The 19,853-nt window shown below is 38.1% G+C and overlaps 1 protein-coding gene across 4 annotated transcripts in view; it reads left to right on the top strand.

Moving 5' to 3' along the window:
- acot7 (acyl-CoA thioesterase 7) overlaps positions 1–19,853 on the top strand; it is a 76,516-nt gene that overhangs the window by 45,582 nt on the left and 11,081 nt on the right. For all 4 annotated transcript variants that reach the window (XM_088082340.1, XM_042491913.2, XM_088082339.1 and 1 more), the window contains 2 exons: positions 42–158; positions 15,109–15,293. In XM_088082340.1, coding sequence (XP_087938466.1) covers positions 42–158; positions 15,109–15,293 — 302 coding nt within the window. The remainder of the gene's footprint in view (positions 1–41; positions 159–15,108; positions 15,294–19,853) is intronic.

The following is a 19,853-nucleotide window of genomic DNA, read 5'->3' as shown; positions in this document are numbered from 1 at the left end:
TGTTTAACGTAAAAAAAACTGTGTTTTTGTGTCTGGACCAGGTGTGACCATGAAGCTAATGGATGAGGTCGCTGGCATTGTGGCAGCTCGCCACTGCAACACCAACATTGTCACTGCCTCTGTGGATGCCATTAACTTCCATCGCAAGATCTACAAAGGTGAGGATGACACAGAGAATGCACTGAGAGCTTTAAGTCAAGATAAAAAATATTAACAGGTCAAGGATATATACCTCTACTGAATATGTACTACAGTGCTGGTTATAGGCTGCAGAAAGTTTCATGATGGTGCTTTTAAGTTTTTCGTCAAACTCATTAATGAACTGCACTCTTTAAAACCCAAATTACATTATAATGTGGAGTTGTGGAGTCTAACCAGGATAAATTCAGCCTCTGACAGTGCTATTTTAAATTGGGCTGGCCAACATTAAAAACGGTCACACTGTTGCTAATCAGGACCACTTGTGTTTTATAGGGTTGCCACTATCTGGAAAAAACACACTGTTGTTATGAATTAACTATTTTCCATCACCAAGCTTTGTCTCTTAGCTTTTCCCTACTGTCCAAGTGAGAAATAATTTATGTTCTGTTTGCTATACAATACTTCTCAATCTGTTAGGGTGAGATTTCCACATGGACAAACTCTAAGCCTCTTATTTTAAAGTTTATTCAAGCATTTTGGCATCACCATTATCCAGTTACCCTTTAACATCTTAATGGGAAAAAAAAGTGTCTACCCACAATGGTGATAGCATTTATAATGCTTTTACATTCTGAAAGTTAAATGCTTGGTTAAAGGTTTTCTTGGCAGCACAGTTTGGACAACACAGCTAATCTTTAAGTGCTTGTCAGGACAATTAGGAGCAAAGATTAAGCCCATAAATCCAAGACAGAACAAACATATTCTCCTACAGATACACACTCTCAGACAATGTCGATCAGAACAAGAGGAATGTGGACATACTGTGCATGTTTCTTAGAGCTGGGGTAGGCAGATTTATTTTGGTGTCATCGACAGGGCATTCCTATTGGCTGTTCTACAAATGCAGATCATGTGCATGTCCTTTCATATAATGAAAGCCAGATTTAATGATGGCAAATCCTGTAGAAAAAGTTGCAAAAGTTGCTATTCCAGCATTGGCAAAAACGGCCTACGTTGCAGAGCAACCCCAAAAAAGAAAGATGGACTTATCAAAAAGAGAGTTCACTTGATCAGAACACGAGTGAATATTGCCGAAGTTTTTCGGAGATAGAGAGAAATTGTCACTAATAGTTTTGCTTTTTGCTTACCAGAGCCAAAGACACACAGCTGCGGCTTCAAGGTCATGTTTATATAGCAGAGCATTAAATCTCAACAAGTCATCTCAAAGAGCTTGACAGGCAAGGCTCCTCAGGCAGCAGCTGTAGCAACTCAAACTCAGCCAATGCAAACCCCAGCAGCTGGATCAGCAAACTTTCTGTTGCTGCCATTACACAGGTTAGCCTGCTGCGACACCCTGCACTGGGGTTTGCACTGGCTGATTTCAAATTGCTACAGCCGCTGACTGAGGGTCCGTCTCAGGACCTGCTGCTTGCTCTTCTCCGGGGCAGTAGTCTATAGCAGTGAGGAGTGAGACGGAGGAACTGTGGGCTGCTTGCTAACTAATTTTTGTCTCATTTGTGCTCTGATAAACAGAGAGAAGGGCACAAGGGGCTATGAGAAACACCAGGTTACTGTATGAAGTATGTGCATATGCCTGTGGTTATCTTGTGGAAGGGGCTTGTGACAGAGAGGGAGAGATGCAGGAGGAGGATGTATTTTTAAATTTTGCTAGGTTTGTATTTATTTATTATTTTGCCTTTTCCAAAAACTACCTACCCCAGCTTTAACTGATTCACAATGTAATTAATATTTAAATATTTTACTGCTGAATTACCTTATCAGGTCATTTTGCTGACTGAGTGGACCTACTGTAATTCGTATGTCTTTACCTCTCTTTGTCTTAATGTTGTCTCTGTAAATTGTCCAATTAAGGTGAAGCTGAGCATCACAAGCTCTAATACCTTATAAAAACAGTTTGCACACGACAGAAAAACTGTTTTGATATATTTGACTTGAGTAAGTCAGATCAAAATGGTTTCGAAATAATGCTAAAATCAATACTGTTACTGTGAGGAGGGCAAACAACATTTTGACAGTGAGGTTGACGGCCTTAAAACTTTATCAGTAATGAATATATTGTTACCACAGTTTGTTCATTCATCTTGTTCATTAGTCTTTTGAATGAATCTAAATATGTCAACACTGAATGAAAGCAGCCTTTTCAAACTGGTGCAGAACAGTGAACTACATTCATGGATTTCAGCTTTTCTCGGCTCAGTGTCTGTTTTATGTGTTCATGTGCTGGAGATGATGTGATCCAGACATCTAGTGCTTATATTCAGATGTTATGATTATCTCAGGATGTGATGTTCACAACAGACCAGCTACGTCTCACCCTGTTGTTGATTTATAAAGCGGAAAGACAATTTTATATACTTCAAAGCTCAGCACAAGTGTGCCAGGTCAGCTGTGAGTTTATGCCATTTACAGTACATTTATTTTCAAATACATGTGACTTTATTCAAGCAGGATAATTCACTCAAACCATAAGTGGCTTTTCAAGGTGGCCTGAGGAAAGAGTGTGTGGCTAAAATGGATGTGAGGGAGTGGATGTTTAAAACATTTAAAACACACCTTTTCTGGGTTTCAGGAGCAGAAAACTGAACAGTACAGATTGAGATCCATGTCCACATCTTTCAGCTGCTTCTAGTCGCTTCAGTTGCTGCCCGTGTCTGTCCTCTGAGTTTAGGTGGTGGTGACATGATTTCCCCTGGCTTCCACAGTGACTTAGGTGTTATGTTACCAGTAGATTTCCCATTTTGCTTAAGGTGGTCAGACAAAAATCACATGAGCTGTACTTAGGAAAAGGATGGCCAAGGATCAAAACACAAAAACAATGAGAAACAGCTAGTGGCATTAGAGGCTGCAACCTGAATCTATTTTTATGTTATGGCTTAAAGTATACTAGTGATAAAAATCAGGCTGTGTTTTGTTTTCGTTGTTTACAGTTAAAGAGCAAAAAAATCTACTTCTTAAACTCATAATTTAGCACTAACTTTTAAAAATCACACATGGAGAAATGTTGTAAGAAGAAATAAAAAAAACAGTCCTTTGACATCCGCAGTGTTAATGGTCTCACAAGTCTTATTTAAGATTTATGTTTGTGTCCTGAACTGAGCCTTTGAGGTAGGAGTTCCTCACAGGGAGGGTGCTGCCACTGTAACCTCTACCATTTAGATATTTCAGACCATAGATGTCAATGGTGAGAGTATGTGGTTTGGTGGAAGTTTGCCAACCCCAGTTAAAATGGTAGGAAGAGCCTGGGAACCCAGACTCAGGCCAACCCACCCCCCAAATAATACTATTTCTCAATTGATGTAAAGTCAGCTTGATTCAAGGAGACCAGGCAGACTGCTGATAAAGTATTCTGGGAAAAATCACCAGAAGGCACAGGGGAGCTATTCATAAATACTCATTTAAATACTTTGAAAAATAGATTAACATGAAATAAAATTCAGAAATAGTGTTTAGAACAGTCAATCTAAAGGAAATTAATCAAAATAGGACGCTGGTTGACCGGCCAACATATAAATTAATTTTTTTTATTTATTTATTTTTTAATTATTCACACTGGGATTTTTTTTGTACTTTGAATGTATGTGCCACAGTGAATTAAAAAGCATCATAACGGAGCTTGTTTATCAAATTAAAGTGCCAGAGGTCTGGGCTAAGCCCTGTATGTCCTGAAATCACCCAGACATACCTGACCCGTGTGGGACTGCTGTCACTGGATATGCCTCTTGGCAAAGAGGATGAGTGAGGACAGAGTTGTAGAAATGTTGAAAACAGGCAACTTATGTATTGTACATATTGATAAATATTAATAATGTTTGTTTTTTAACTGGCCCCTGGAAACCTGTCATTTCTTGCAAAAGTGGCCCTGGGCAAAGCAAGTTGAGTGTCCGTGGTCTAATGTTATACAAACAAGAGGACCACACACTGCAGATACAAATGAACATTAAATACAGTGAGATAAGAAGTTAAGATCCAGAACATGAAACAGGCAGAGGTCTGTGTCTGTACATGGCTCATGTGGAGGATGTCCAGATGATTTGTTTATGAGTTTCTGGAGGTCCTGCTGTGTCTAGCCTGAACGGTCCACCTAACTAATTACACATATTTTCAGTGTCTTGAGGTCCAGCTTTATTCGTTTGGAGCAGGGCAGGTTTACAATGTTTCTAATTTTCATCAGAGACAACAAAAGCAACAACAACAAAAAAACCCAGATGACCCAAATTTAAACAAACGTGATTCAGTGAAAGTAAAACAACATTTGGTTTAATGCATTATCAATGCAAAAGCAGAGCAAATGTCATTGAGTCAGGGACATCTCGACAGAACAAGCAAACAACTTATTATGGGGCAAATAGTTGAATTTAGTGTTATTTAAGGGTAAGTCTAAAGCATCACTACATATATGTGCCAACCGTAATATTTACATAAGTTAAGTAATGTTAATTGATTGGTTGATTGACTGATGAATGGAAACATTTAAAAACAATTTAGAAAGTCATTGCATTTGCAATTAAAAAATCATTAAAAATGATAAAATAAGCATTAAATTAAATGTTTTAATTAATGTGCTGTTTTTTGTTATTCCATTGACTGTTCCTTCTATCACATTCCATCTCACACCTCATTTGTCACCTAATTTACAGAGAAGACAGTGAAGGTTTTCCTGGATTGTGTCTTTGTGTTTGCAGTGTATGATTATCTTGTCTGCAGCACTTCTCTTTTGCATGTTTTGAGATGAAATGCTCGACTAAACACAGCCAAAAGATCCCGAGCTGCGTGAGAGCTAAAGCATCAATGTCACACTGAAATGACATCTATGTTGTTGAGTGGATTGATTTTCCTTTGCAAAGAGGTATGAATAGTTAACCTTAGTGTCTAACTGCAGCCTGAGTGGAGCTGAGACGCTACGTTGAGTCTTTTAAACATCAGAAAATGGCTGCACTCATGTCACAGCTTGTGAGTCACTTGTTTGTTAGTGTCTTTTCTTGTTGTGCGCCTACACAGAGAAGTGGTTCATTTTCTACCCTCACCACAGACTTTGCAAAAAGTAAAACAACTGCAATGTCTCTCCAGACAATGATGTGTGTTATTTGGTACTGAGAATATCAGTCAGTGAGGTGCTGGCCATTGATGTACCACACGAGTGTTCAGTCAGTGTTCCTTTCCGTTATCCATTACAGCAAAATGCCCAGAGGTACAAAGAATGAGAAGAAAGGCATACAACTTCAAAAGGTGAATTCTGGATGAAAAAAGATTTCAGGGAGAGAAAAGGGAGTGCTAAAGGTGAGAGAGAGAGAGAGAGAGAGTGAGAGAAAAAAAAATAAAGAGAACAGTGTTGCATAATATTCACTCTTTACAACATTATGGTTGATTTTATTGATTGTAAATGTAATTCTTTTTAATCCAGCATGATTCATACAAACCTGGCATTTCTTTGTATTGGTTACTAGAATAAGTAAAGACAGAAAACTTTAAAGGGATAGTTCAGATTTTTTCAATCAATCAAATCAATCAAATCTTTATTTGTATGGCACTTTTCATACAAAGAGTAACACAAAGTGCCTAACAGAGATTAAAAACAATAACAGAAATGAAAAACATGAAAGAAAATCAAGGAAAATACAGACAGCCTGACCCTCCCACCCCCACATATACGTACGCAACAAAACACACACATTCATGTGGATATTCCCACACATATTCGCAAAGGCACCTGAACACCCCCCCTTACCACCCACACACACGCACACATACACCAACACACATTGTATGAGGTATCCATGATCAGTGTATTACATACAGTGCAGTCCATGGTAGTTAGCACACCCCCAGTTTGAAAGGCAGACAAGAGTACCACTATGGTGGCGAAGCAATGTACTGCTGTGGGCAGGGTCAGCAGCAAAATGTATTTTAGCCACCCTAAAAACAATCTTTATCAGTTTGAAAGCTAACTTCTGTATTTTTCAAGATGGACCCTCTTTTTCCATGTTTTTGTGTCTAAGTGACTAATTGGGAATAACATTATTTTAAAATTGGTAAGATATCAAGTGGGACTGCTGCAGCCACAAAACAGGCTGCAGTGTAACCACTTGGGGCAATTGTACACTGTCAATGGACATCCATTGTACACATACATGGCATGAGGGTGTAAACTGAGGGTGTGAACATGCCCAGAGTAGTTACATTGCAGCCTGTATCATGGCTGCCGGCTGCAGCACTCAATACTAGACCAACCAACAAGATTATTGTTCCCAGTAGTTACTTATACATAGCCTGGTAAAACCATCCTGATAACCTGAGCTCAAAATTCTGTTTTTTTCTCTGTGTCAGTCCTGATTATCTGCCACCCCAAACACTTTCAGCGGGCAGGAGTACTCGCCCTGAAATACAAACATCATTAGCCAATCCTGATGTTAGCACTAGCCTCTACTTCACAAATAAGTTGTTAGTTAGACAGTAATGGTCTAAAAAATACAATTTATTTCTATTTACCATTTGTATGTGATGTGAACCTTGTTAACAACAATCAGTAAAGAAACAACAATGAACATTGTATTTGTACCGGGGAACATCTCCTTCATCACCAACAGAGCCAGCTTTTGCCAAATTCAGTCAGAGCAATAGCAAAAAATATTTTCCTCCAAGAAACTTTGCGTGCATCCTCTTCTTCTTGTTTAATTTTCGATATTGACTCTATCACCGAATTAACATGACTTATTGCTTTTTACTCTACTAATGTTATTGGTCATGGTTGTTGCTGATACTGAGAGTGAATCAGAATATGAAGGTCACATCATCAGGTTGGTTTTACCTGGCTAACTTAGACACAAAAACATGAAAAAAGGGGTCCAGCTTTAAAATGAACAAAGTTACCCTTTAAGTGGAAGATACATTTAGAATATTTTTATTGTTTGATCTTGCTGTCAGTCCTCCTTTATTGTCATAACAGGCAGTTCTGACAGTTATATCTATGCTTCATTCAAAGCCAGTCATTTTACCTTGCAGAACACAATAATTACTGCTTCAGTTAGTTTGTTACTGTGTGACTTTGGTGAATCTGAACTAACCCTTTAAAACACCAGAGTTACACGACACAAACTAACTAATCAAGGCAGCAGTAGACCAGCAGCTCCCATGCTCTGCTTATACAGCACCACCTCAAATAGTTCCTCGGTGTGGAGTAAAGGTACAGTACAGTGTGCGCTGAATATGAGACATTTCCTTTAATTCACAGCAACAAAAGAAACAATCTTGTCTGCCTAATGTGTTTCTGGAGAAGTTGTCAGAAGTGAGGGCTGTTATTTCACCTGCATTGCCTGGTTCACTTCTTTTGTCGTTTTCTCTGGCCACTTGCTAATTAAAAAAAAAAAAAAAAAAAAGAAATTTCCAGGAAGCTCTCTGTAAATAGGGGAAATGTAAAATAGCAAACAAGATAGCTAGCGTTCTGTGTACATTTCTTTTTGTTTTCACAACCTGAAAAATAAAAAAAATATATTCACTTCCAATTGCGGTGAAGAGAGTAACAGAAAAACCTTAACTCTTCTCACACAAATTGTAGCTAAAATAGCAAATCTATGGCTCAAAGGCATTTCAGCCCCTGCTTAGTGCATACAACATGCATCTCTAGCATGGCCTCTCCTCACAGCAGATTAGCTGTATCAAACAGCTCCTCTGAGATGGGAGTCTGCCAGTTTTTCAGGTTGGCCGACCTTCAACATTGCAGTCCAAGATCTACTTTCTGCTTAAATCAATTATTAATCATGAGGGTCTTTTAAAAACATCACCCAGTCTCATCAGGACTCATTGTTTGTGTCATGTTGTTGAGCAGTGGACGCTTCACTGAACCTAATACATCTGTGCCAGAGATAGTTTATGTGAATGAGACTGGACTCACTCCTGGCAGTTACATGTAAAAACACTCAAAAACAAGGGACAGAATAGACACTTTCAGTGTATGTGCCGCAGTTACTTTATTGTATCTCGGTCCGATTCCTTATACAATCATTACTTTTAATCACCATTTCACAATTACTCACTCTGTGGGATTTTCATTATCACCTTTATCATTTCTCAAATCTCTCACCATGAAAGATCTCTGACAATGGTGATGTAATTCCCCAACACCTTTTTGATAGAGGGGTGAGAATAAGATAAGTCATCAGTTTGTCTTATCGTTTCAATAAATATGTAATTTAAAGCTGTCATATATTCCCCAAAGCACAGACAACTCACTGAACATCAGCCCAAAGGCATGTCCTTGATCAATATCAGATGCAACTTTATATTGTAATTTGCATTGTGCAATATGCACCTACTGTTTAAATATTGTGAGGAATCCACAGTGATAACTTGATGCATTTTTAACTCTACTTATTGTATATTTCATACTCTAATTATTATTGTGCAAATTGTAGTTCTTTTTATAGTTCAAGATATCTGCATTGGTCACTTTAATTGTGGTTGTCGTGTGTTTCTTGCGGAGTTCTGCATTGCACACTGCGTACTGTTTGCACAAGTAACTTGGTCACTTTAAAGATGTGGTTGTTGTGTATATAATGTTATGTTTTGCTGTGCTGTCAGGTGTGTACCCACTGTCCTTTGTTGAGAAAGGCATCCACTTTTCGTGTATTCTCTATTGTAACTGTATGCATGTGTCAGTCTGTTAATTGTAGGACTACAGATGGAAATTAGCGTCTCGCTAAATCTGGTGCAACCATGTTTTCATTTCTTGTAAATAATCAGTGTTATTGCAGTCCATTCGATAAATTAAATTAAACTAAACCAATCTTTATATTGTGTAAATAAATACAAACATTGGTATTTTTTATAAAATACTTTGTAGACTGACAGTGGCATTGTGGAAGAATATGGTCATCATTGTCGACAGTGGAGAAAACAATGTTTTGCAGAGCCAAGGATGTATCAAGAGACTTAGACTCCAGGGTGTTTATTCACATCAAAGTTTGTCACTCACTGAATAATTCCCCCAAATTCTCTCTTTTCCATATTTGCTTCTGTGCTACTGCATGTGTACTTTAATATCACCTCCTGTCAACAGTTTTACAGATATTTTTAAAGATTTGTAAACAGTATTGTCAGCGAAATTCATCCTCGTGATATATTACATTTGTTTCAGCTCTGTGCCCTTGATTTTTCGTATATATATTTTTTGGATATATATTATTCTTTGATGCGTGCTTCTTATGGTCTGGCACCTTTTGTTAAGTCCTGACATCACATGCACACTTTGCTCAGGAACATAGCAAAAGACGAAGACGACAGAGACAAACGACAGGGTCTATGCAGACCGCCACACACATATAGTGGGTCATAAATGATGACTAAGAGGGACTACTTTTGTATTAGTCAATACTAATACAAAAAGGGGGAGATCCTGCATATTTTCTGTTTAAAATAATGGCAGTCTTTTGGTAGAATGAGACAGGGGAGAGCCAGAAACAAGAGCCAAGCTTTTTTTTTCGTGTTGAAGCACCAGAATTATACTTGCACTTTGATTATGAAAGGGTGCCAAAGAAAATCTTCTGAAAATGTTTTAAGAGCAGCAACACAAGTTAGTAACAGTTCGTCTTATACTTGCTAATATTTAGTGATCACCATCTCACACTTCATTCAAGTGTGTTTACATGACATGAGTTGATTTATTTACAACATTTTACAGAAATGATACGACAAGTTCAGCTGCAGAAATGAATAACCAAAAACATGCAAGCTTTTTCTCCACATTTCCTCCAGCAGGCTCTGCACACTGACAGGATTTAAACAACATTAATTATATTCGCATGTCTTGTAAACTCCCCCAAATCTCTTAAAATTGTTCTCAAACTCTCCAACAAGGCCAGCTTAAAGTGCAGAGTAGGTTGTTTATTAGTGCCTTCTAAAAAAGCATATATTACAAAATCAACTCATGAGCATTTTCTGATCTTCTGTATTTATAGTTAAGGTCTAGTTGAGTCTAGACAACACAACACTGCTTGGTTAAGGTTGAAGGAGGATTGTGGTCATGGTTAAAAGGGGTCTATAATATGGGGACTTTTTCCTTATTTTCTATCACGATGTTGTAATGTTGGATGTTGATATTCAACGTGGCCAAAGTTTCAAATAATGAGCTAAATGTAAGTAGTGTTTGTCAGTAACAACCTTGGGGCTTCAGACTGTTCTTTTTACTGTGTTTTTAAAGTTTTTTCTACTTTTAAGACAAGCTGACGTCAGCTGAGGACATATTTCTTTATATGATTATCTGCTCCAGGCACACTACTGCAAGAGTTTACATTATGTACACTGCTACATGTAGCTACAAGCTAACATCATTGAAACATGTAAGCTTGGTTGCAGATGTTAATTTTGCCATGATATGGATCATATTCCAGCTGGAACATGTCTGGTTGTTTTTAGATTGCCATGCCATTATTTTCAATGCACATAATTTGAGAGCCTCAGTAGTCTGAAATATGTTCTGTTGCGACAGTCTGTTATACCGTAAACAAGTGGGCATTGCTCCAAAGGGTAATTTCTCCTAAAACAGGCTACATACTCTCCCAGATGGAACCAAACGTCTAATTAGTCATTGGACCTTAGTACAATGGAAGATCCAATGACTAATTAGTGACAGCATGACCTGCCGTACACTGGCTCTGATTGGCTTACCCTGATATTCTTACCCTAACTGTGACCAGTCTCACTCCTCATGCCTCAACCTAACCAACCCAGCTGATGGAGGCAACAAGTACAAGCCAATCAAAGGCAGAGTAGGACAGGTTAGGACTTCACCATAGTGTTGGTTGGTCCAACGACATTATTCTGAATAATAATGAGCCATGTGCTTCTGTTTTGGAGAGTTCCTTCTGAAAAACAACCCTCTGGAGCATTGGGTGTTTGTTTTTGGGATAATGGGCAGTGGTACAAATGGGCTCTTGGTCCAAAGGGACATTTTAGGACTGCTGGGGATTTGGAATAATGGACTGTCAGGAAGAATGAGCAGTCCCTGTGTGGTCCCTGGTGATTTTTCACGGTACAAAGTGCTGCAACTCTCCTTTACAGTCATTCCCCAGCTGCAATTACGATGCAGACATGTCGAGATGCAGACGACCTAGAAAAGCTGACCAATTAGAGTGGACTGGGGTTTTTTGGAGGGGTGTAAAGCGACAGAGAGAGAGGCTGAAATGGAGTATCTCATACAGAAAGTGAATACAGGTGTTACGGCTCAGTTTTAGGAACATACAATCTTTTTTTAACACGAAAGCATGTAAACATGTTGTAGTAGAAACCTAAAATACAAAAAAAACCCTGAAAAAATAAAATAAAACTAAATGTTTATTTGTATATCAAAAATCAACTAATCATTGCAGCTGTGCTTGTATAAACTGCAAAGAAGCAAATATCTGTAAAATAACTAAAGCTGTAGGTCAATGTAGTGAAGTAAAAAGTACAATATTTCTCTTTGAAATGTAGTGGAGTAAAAGTATAAAGTGACATGAAAAGAAAATACTCAAGTAAAGTACAAGTACCTCCAATGAAGTCAACTTAGGTATGGTACTTGAGTAAATGTACTTAGTTACATTCCATCACTGGGAAAATGTAAACATAATTTAATCATTTGAACAAACATCAATGTTGGGTTTATTTTACCACGCTTGCCTTGCCTGCATGAGTACAAGAGCCCCATCACTGAACAACACCACTGAAATTTCACATCTAATTCTTATTGCAACACATACTTGAGTAAAAGTCTTTTTTTAAATTTTCATGCACATCATTTATTATCTAAGACTTTGACTGTTCCATGAGATCTCAGTCATAGACTTGAGATCCGTCTCAGACTGCAGAGATAACACCTTCTCTCCTCGTCTCTATAGCAACAGCAGTAATAATACAGTACAGGCACATCAAAGAGAATAAAGAAACACATCGGCAATGCCCAGTACTATTAGTCGACTGTTTTTTCCCTCCTCCCTGCAGTGACAAAAGGAGAAGAGCACTAATTTTTGATGAGTCAAATGCACTATATGGATCAGATGGGTCTCAGGAGGAAATGAAAAGGAGGAGACCTAATACACATGATGTGTTTTATAATATGAGGTTGTAAACATTAAAAAGATTCTAACTTAAATGGAACTTTACGTATTTTCTTACTTTTTGGTCTCACTTTAAGCACACAGACAAGCTTTTTTTTTTAAAGGTCCTACTTTGTCTTCAATAGAAAACCTTGTTGTGGGAGAGATTGATTGGTTATTGTTCTTAAATCCCTCCAGCCAGAGATCATTGGCTTGCTTCACTCTGCTGACTTGCTCGGCGGTGCAGACTTAAAGAAGTTCATGATGCAACAGTGTGAAGTAGATTGCGGGAGCAGATCGTACATTTTTTCTTGGGCGACTATATCATTATAGCAGCTTATTATATGTTCAGTTTGTGTTCAGTGTAGCTTTACATGAAGGTCCTTAGTTTAATTTCAACTGACATTATTTATAGTGAAAATCATAGTGTTCTGTCAAAGTTTAAGGTGATGTCAATCATTTTGGTGTGATGTGAGTTTTTTGAACATTCCATTGAACTTCTTTTTTCCCGTTGTCAATTTTTAAACAACAACAGTATTAATTTTCTCTGAATGGTTGAAGGACGGAGTAGCTTGAATCAAATGTTAAGATTTTAAAATATTAAAGTTCTCTTGGGAAATTTCACTGCCCATTAGACCAAAACTGCCTCAGGGAGTGCCTCTAGGACATCAAAAGTTGGATATCCTTCAGTTTCCTGCAGCTCAGTGCTAATAAATCTGAGGCTGTGCTCTTTGGCACCCCCAAAGTCCATTAACACTTTGAAACCTGGAGCAAAGTTACTATTCTTGTGCTACTTTCAGATGCCTTTCACAAGTATTTAAACCTTTCAACCCTGAGCAAATTGGTGCCATTTATTTTTTTAAAAAAATGGGAGAAAAAGCAATGAGTTATGAGTTGCTTGTTAAGAAATGCTCCACAAATTGCAAGAAATTAGTAGATATAGAAAATCATTTTTAATGAAGCTAGGGGAAATGTCTAGGGAAAAGAAAAGCTTGGAAAAATGTGTTTTTATAATGATTGATTTAAAAAGGGACAGTGCAAATAAAATAAATAATTAATTAATAAATACACAAGATACAAAAATGCCAGAATTAGCCAGCAGGCTATTTTCCATCTGTAGTCCCTTGGCCAAGGTGTTACACAAGGCTTCCGTAAAAAACAAACACAAAAAGCAAAAGAACAAAGAAATAGGGCATACAATTTAAAATACTTCTTTAAACACACCAGCAAGAGAAAGAGCAACAAAACAAGACAAGACAAAACAAAACAAATATCAACAAAAAATCAATCAGACAAAAAAAGAGCAAGACATGCAATTGAAAGACTGGTAAAGAATATACAAATTTTAAAGCTCTGTAAGCGGTGGTGACATATTTACATATAGAATAACATCGCAAAGCAAGCAGGACCTATAAATAACAGCATCAATAAATATTTGAAATATGTTGCAGAATTATTATAATTCTTTAGGCACCTTTTCCAAATGTTGATTGCATTGTTTGTCTTGTTCATTTTTTTTTCTTTTTTATGTACTATTTTTCAGGTAATTTTCTTGTACTTATTACAATTACGAGGCAGCTTATTTCCTCTTTTGCTGCTCATTGCTTTCCTCCCATATTTTTGAAAGAAATGAAGCCAATCTGCTCATGTTTCAAGGGGTTAAACTCACCAACTGTCCTCTTACCTCATTAAGGCCCATGCTACTAACCTTGGTTTCATCTCTGACTCTCCCCTAAAATCTAAAGGCAATTGTCAAGTCCAGTTTCTTTCAATACTGATCCATCTTCTTGCAGCCAAATTAAAACATTTTTTCTCCCACCTACACATGGAAAAAGTCATCCATGCATTCATATCCTCATGGATCAACTACTGCTCGTCCCTCTACTCTGGTATCACTCAGTCGTTCTTGTCCCACTTGCAGTTTAGTTAGAAAGCTCCTGGACAAGAGTCCACATCACCCCCATCCCGGCCACCCTGTACTGGCTGCCAATTCTCTACAGAATTCATTTTAAGGTCCTTTTTTAAAAAAAAAACAAAACACAGAGGTGATTGCACTTTTGTGGTCACGGCCCCTGAACTTTGAATCAGTCTCCCTTCTCTCTTTGATCAGCCCCTTGCCTAACTTTGTGAAAAAACTTAACTCAAAACCTATTTGTATTTCCTTGAGCTTTGCCCTCATGCTTGTTTTATTTTGTTAGCTCCTCCAGGATACTAGGATGTTGCGACTGCAGCAATTACACAAATTCAGTCAATTCCCATGAGTGTAAGATTGTTGGGATCATTAAATGGCTCAATGTCAGATGTTAGCCGCTGCTGTGCTAGCTCATGCTAGCCAGGCATAGAGAGCAGGTGAAGTGCGAGTGCCCATCCCTTTCACCATCACAAATAGATTTGAATTTGCTCATAATAATAAGCTCCGAATCGGCGACAGCATTGCAACAACTTTTGTACTTTTTTCTTGCCCCTGCAATTTCACTAAAACAAAACAAAAACAAAGAAACTAAAAAAATGCCTACAAACATTACAACATGCATCACAATGTTGTTTAAAAAAAAAGTTCAGGGGATCTAAGGCTGCAACACAACCAAAAACAGGTGCAAAATCCTGGAGTGTAGTTGATTGTTTTGGCACTTATGTTCTTACTAAGTTTTAATGTAATATATTTTATTGCTCTTTTACTATTGTACAGCACTTTGATTAACCACTGTTTTAAAAAATAAATATGCTCTATAAACAAACTCAAGTTGAAACTTTTAAATCAAGATGAAAGGAGTTTCTTTATTGAAATAAAAATGTCTTAATGGCAGCATGCTACTAGAAAACTTGTATACTGCATGAACGCCAAATATAACTTTCTCTTCTTTTTCCTTCTCTCCCCAAGGCTGTGTGGTGACGGTGACGGGGCGTCTTACATTCGTCAGTAACAAGTCTATGGAAATTGAAGTGTTGGTAGATGCGTCCTCGCTGATGGAGACAGGTGTAGAGAAGTATCGCGCCGTCTCTGCCTTCTTCACCTTCATCTCCCTGGACAAAGATAATAAGCCTCTGCCTGTCCCCCCTCTTAAGGTAAGTTCCATAAGGTCTCTGTTTCCAACATCTGACAGTAATTTGATCCTTGACTTCATTTTGTATCCTCATAGGGCTAAATTTACACAGACTGAGACTGATGTGATTGATGTGTCCACTGAGTGTGGTGTACATTACTGCACACAGATTTTTTTAATTCTTGTTTCTTAGTCCTTCAATTTTTTATGGTGATCAGGTCATGTATTTTAATAATTTTTCTGCAGCTTCTGTTAATAAAGTCTGTGCATCCTTTTCAGATCTGTGAGGGTGCTGATAAAGATTAAATTGGAAACATGTCCTTGGATAGCATGCTTAATGAAAAAGAATGATGAAATCTAAAATATTCCCTTCAGAGCAAGAGAGTGTTTTCACAGGCTATCAAAAATAAGTTATGTATAAAAAATATTACTGCTTTATATTTAACCCAGTTTAATTCATTACGTCCACCCCTGACTAAGTGTTTTTCTCTAGATAGTATTGATTCAGTAATTAGATCATCTCTTTCTCTGCTTTTGCCCCAATATACACATTCCCTCAGTCAGTGACTACGTTTGCATGCACAAAATATTCTGTTTTTTGCCCTTACTGCATAAAGACAGTATTCCTATTAAGCTGTTTACATGGCTGATGAAAATAAATAAGCCACTAATATTTCAGTTTCACAGTTTTACAAGCGACATTTATTAGTTAACAGTATTGTGCAACAACAGATTATGATTTTTTTGTTTCTTTAATGATTTTTTTGGCTCCACCAACACAATAGTTTTGTTGTTGCGTTGTTGTAGCAACACATAAACATTTACCTGCTCACTGGCTTGCTACTTTGTGTAAGCTACTTAGTATCGTGCACATTTATCTGTGTATTTCCAGTGAAATAAGAGTCTGTTAATAGTTGCTTTGGTGGCCTGAGTGATTCACATGAGTTAGTTTGATCAGACAGTAGGTTGCTCCAGTGTGAGCCCGCTCAATGCCATGATCTCTGTCACCTCAAGTCCAGTATCAGACGGTTTCTGTATGTTGGTGGCTCTCAGGCTGTGGTTGGTGTAAGACGAGCGTGTCCCTGCCTCACTGCACGTATACCAAATGCTAGCCGTGGCAGCTGCTCCCTTCCTGGGCTGCAGAGAGAGGGGTTTTACATCAGGCGGAATTTTGCTCAGGTATTTTTTAAGCAGTGCTATCGGTCAGGGGATTTCCTCGCTCTTTGAACATTGCTGTAATCTCTGGTAATGTTAGATAACTACGGTCCGTTAATGTAGGCATATGGTTTAGAATACCTGTTAAGTGAAGTACTACGTGCATAATTAAAAGTCCCAGTGATGCTGTACTGTATATTGGCACTGATGGAATGCCTCTCGACCAATCAAATTGCTTGGTCGGAACTTATTGTTGTATAATTTGGAATATTGTCATATTTGGAATAATAGTTGAATATTAGTATGTATGTGAATTTAGTTGGAAAGCTCACAGCATGAGAAACGCTGTCTTTTATTCGTCAGTTTTATATGTAGATGTCTTTTCAGTGCATTAAATCGTTTGCTGTGTCTACACATTAACTTTGAGCACCAAGGGCTGAATGCTAATATCTCTACAACATCCCTGGACATCTGTGTCGCGCTGACTCAGCACTTATTGTCAGGGTGTAAAGTGTGCATGTTTACCTGCAGACAGGCCAGAGATGCCTGCTGTTTGTTCTGCCTCGGCAGTACACGATGATCCAAACCCTGTTTATATGCAAACACTGTACGTGCAGGCCATCTGTTTAACTCAGCACATTTACATTTCCTGGCGCCATTTGCACAACCTGATTGTCTCTGTGATGATCCCTTTAAAACTCGTCCAACTATTCTGCATCTGTGAATGGGATTTAGACAACAGAGGAGCCATTAAAATCAAATTTAAAGTACTTAATAAAGCATTTAGTGGAGTGCAATGAGTTTAAACATTTATTTAATGTTAATAATAAAGATTATGACGCCATACTTTGTGACTCAGCAATTTCTATTCAGTTTGATGTCTTTGGACGTTTTTTGGACGTCTAGCTGAATGGCTGTCATTGCACAACGTGGTATGAACCAGTACCTTGATAAATTTGGTAATGATAGCAGTGACTATAATTTAAAGTCAAGCACAGTCCCTAACAATGGCATGGGCTGAGTGGGCAGCTTCACTGAAGTTTGACAAACCAGCCGCAGGTCATTATTTTCTCAAGTGCACACTTGTACAAAATTCAGAGTTTGCACCTGGGCTAATCATTAAACTTTAAGTATAGGCAGAGCACTGAATAAGGCAGGAAAATGTGTGCAGGGTTTAAATTGGAAATGAGCGGAGCCAAACCAGCAGTTGTTATTTTAAACCTGATAATGATATGGGTTAATCAGAAGTTGCTATATTTCTTATTTATTAGAAAACTATTCACACAACAATTTCAGGATTGAGTTTAGGATAATTTTTGATCACAGGAGTTAGAAATTTAACACAGTTACCCAAATGAAGATTTTCTTTTGTCACCAGCATGGACACCTTTTACTTGAATGATACTCATATCATTCACTCATTTCACTCGTATCAACCCATTTTTTTTCAACAGGCAGTTAAATGATATCCTGGCAGCTTCTGTCTTGACTACTCTTTAAATAAAATCATGAGTCCTCTTTGTCCGCGACTGAGACAGCACAGACAAAAAAAGTCTGACACAAGACCAGTGTTAAGACTGGTATGAGACCAAGACCAACTTCTAGTTCTACAAAACCATGTCTAACTCAGCCTAAGATCTTAAAAGAAGAGGGATGCATCACTGCATGTCCCTCCTTGCTTCAGGTAACACAAGTGTGTGACAAGAAAATTGGCAATAAGAATGCTAAGCCTTGCCAAGCTTATTATTGTGGATGAGAAAAGGGTTGTTATGGCAGTGCCATCAAGTGCTACATTGACCCCTCTTATCATAAATATTCACACACACATTGATAGATGCAGCATCAGCTTTTAACACCATGACATGTCTATTTGAAAGCAGACTTCTCTGCTTCTGCTTCTGCCAGACAGAAATATGCATCAAATGTGCATCATCGTTGGTCGGCCTTTTCAAAAGCACCTATCAGTCTCCCCATTTCCATTTCACAAAACCCCCCGTTAGGTTTGCTCCATTGTCTGGCTCGCTCCATGCATTCATTACCTGGTTTTCCATCTTGCACAGGCCTTTGTTTTAATGGCAGGGAATTTCTGCCATGATTAGAGTCATTGTAATTTCTCCGTTCACCTCAATTTTATGAAAAGAGAGGCTAAAAAAAAAAATAATCTCCTGGTGATTTTAATAATTCATCCTCAACACTATAAATGGAAATCTAAATGGAGGCAGGCCTGCCAGGGCTCTGATGTAGCATGTCAGATAAACAAGGGCAGCAATGGAGAAATTCATGTGTGTGCATGAAAATGTTGGATAGAGATACAATATAGACAGACTCTATCTCTCTCTGTCTCTGTGTGTGTGCGTGCATGTGTGTGTGTGTGTGTGTGTGTGTGTGTGTGTGTGTGTGTGTGTGTGTGTGTTTGTGTGTGTGTGTGTGTGTGTGTAAAACAAAGACAAATGAAGCTGTAGTGCATGCAGGCCGGTGTGTGTGACACAGTGGGCTTTGCGTGTGGAGGTGCACGTGCTTGAACAGATCACTGAGCACGAATGCGTGTGTTTATTTATTTGAGTGAGAGAAGGAGGATGAGGCTCAATCAGGGCGATTTCTGGCTTTATCACTATTTACTGAGGGATTAAATATGGGATGAGATTGACTCAAAACAAGAGAGTGCCCTTCCAAAACGTATTGATGGCGGTGAACCTATTCATAGATGTCGGTCCCCTGGTATCTATAATCAGGTTTAGCATGTCAATCCAATTAACACCTGAATTCCCCCTAACGATGGGGATGGGACTGTGAGGGATGAAAATGCAACGATGGCATCCATTTAATTTCACTTGGGGCCACTAACACCAGCTATTTTAAATTGTCCTATCAAACAGCATTCATATATCTGCTTGTTGTGATAACACTTTCCACAGTAACTCGAAGTGGGAATACACAACCCCTCATAAAACTGAAATGTGATATTATTACACTTCAGTTTTTGAATGGATTAAACAAACAAGATTAGACATGAGCTTTAAAGATGCTGTAATTTGGACTTTGTTACATTGGACACAGCTAACCTTACTGTTTCCATTCTCTCTGCTAAGCTAACTGTGGCTGCTGGCTGCAACGTCATATTTGAAGAATCTACACCAATTTTGATAGCCTTGCACCTATATGATGTGTGTATAACTACCCTCTTTCAATTTGTCAATCTGACTCTTGTCAAGAATAAAATGGTTTTTTTTCCCCAAAAGTACCAAACTATTCCTTCAAAGATCATCCCAAATTATCCTGTATGATTATCTAAATGTAAGTCTGCCTTCATGCCCTCTGTGCTGCCTGATCTAATTTATTGAAGAAAAAAAAGAAGCCATACCCCTTTTTTTCATATCATCTTCATCTGGTTGTACTGAAAATCCTTGTGTCAGAGGATGATGCTACA

This window comes from Plectropomus leopardus, chromosome 9 (genome assembly GCF_026936395.1).
Source record: "Plectropomus leopardus strain MGB_pleo_1.0 chromosome 9, ASM2693639v1, whole genome shotgun sequence".
In the NCBI taxonomy this organism is placed as follows: domain Eukaryota; kingdom Metazoa; phylum Chordata; class Actinopteri; order Perciformes; family Serranidae; genus Plectropomus; species Plectropomus leopardus.
The sequence above is the reverse complement of the archived record's forward strand: the minus strand, read 5'-3'. Positions and strand labels throughout refer to the sequence as shown.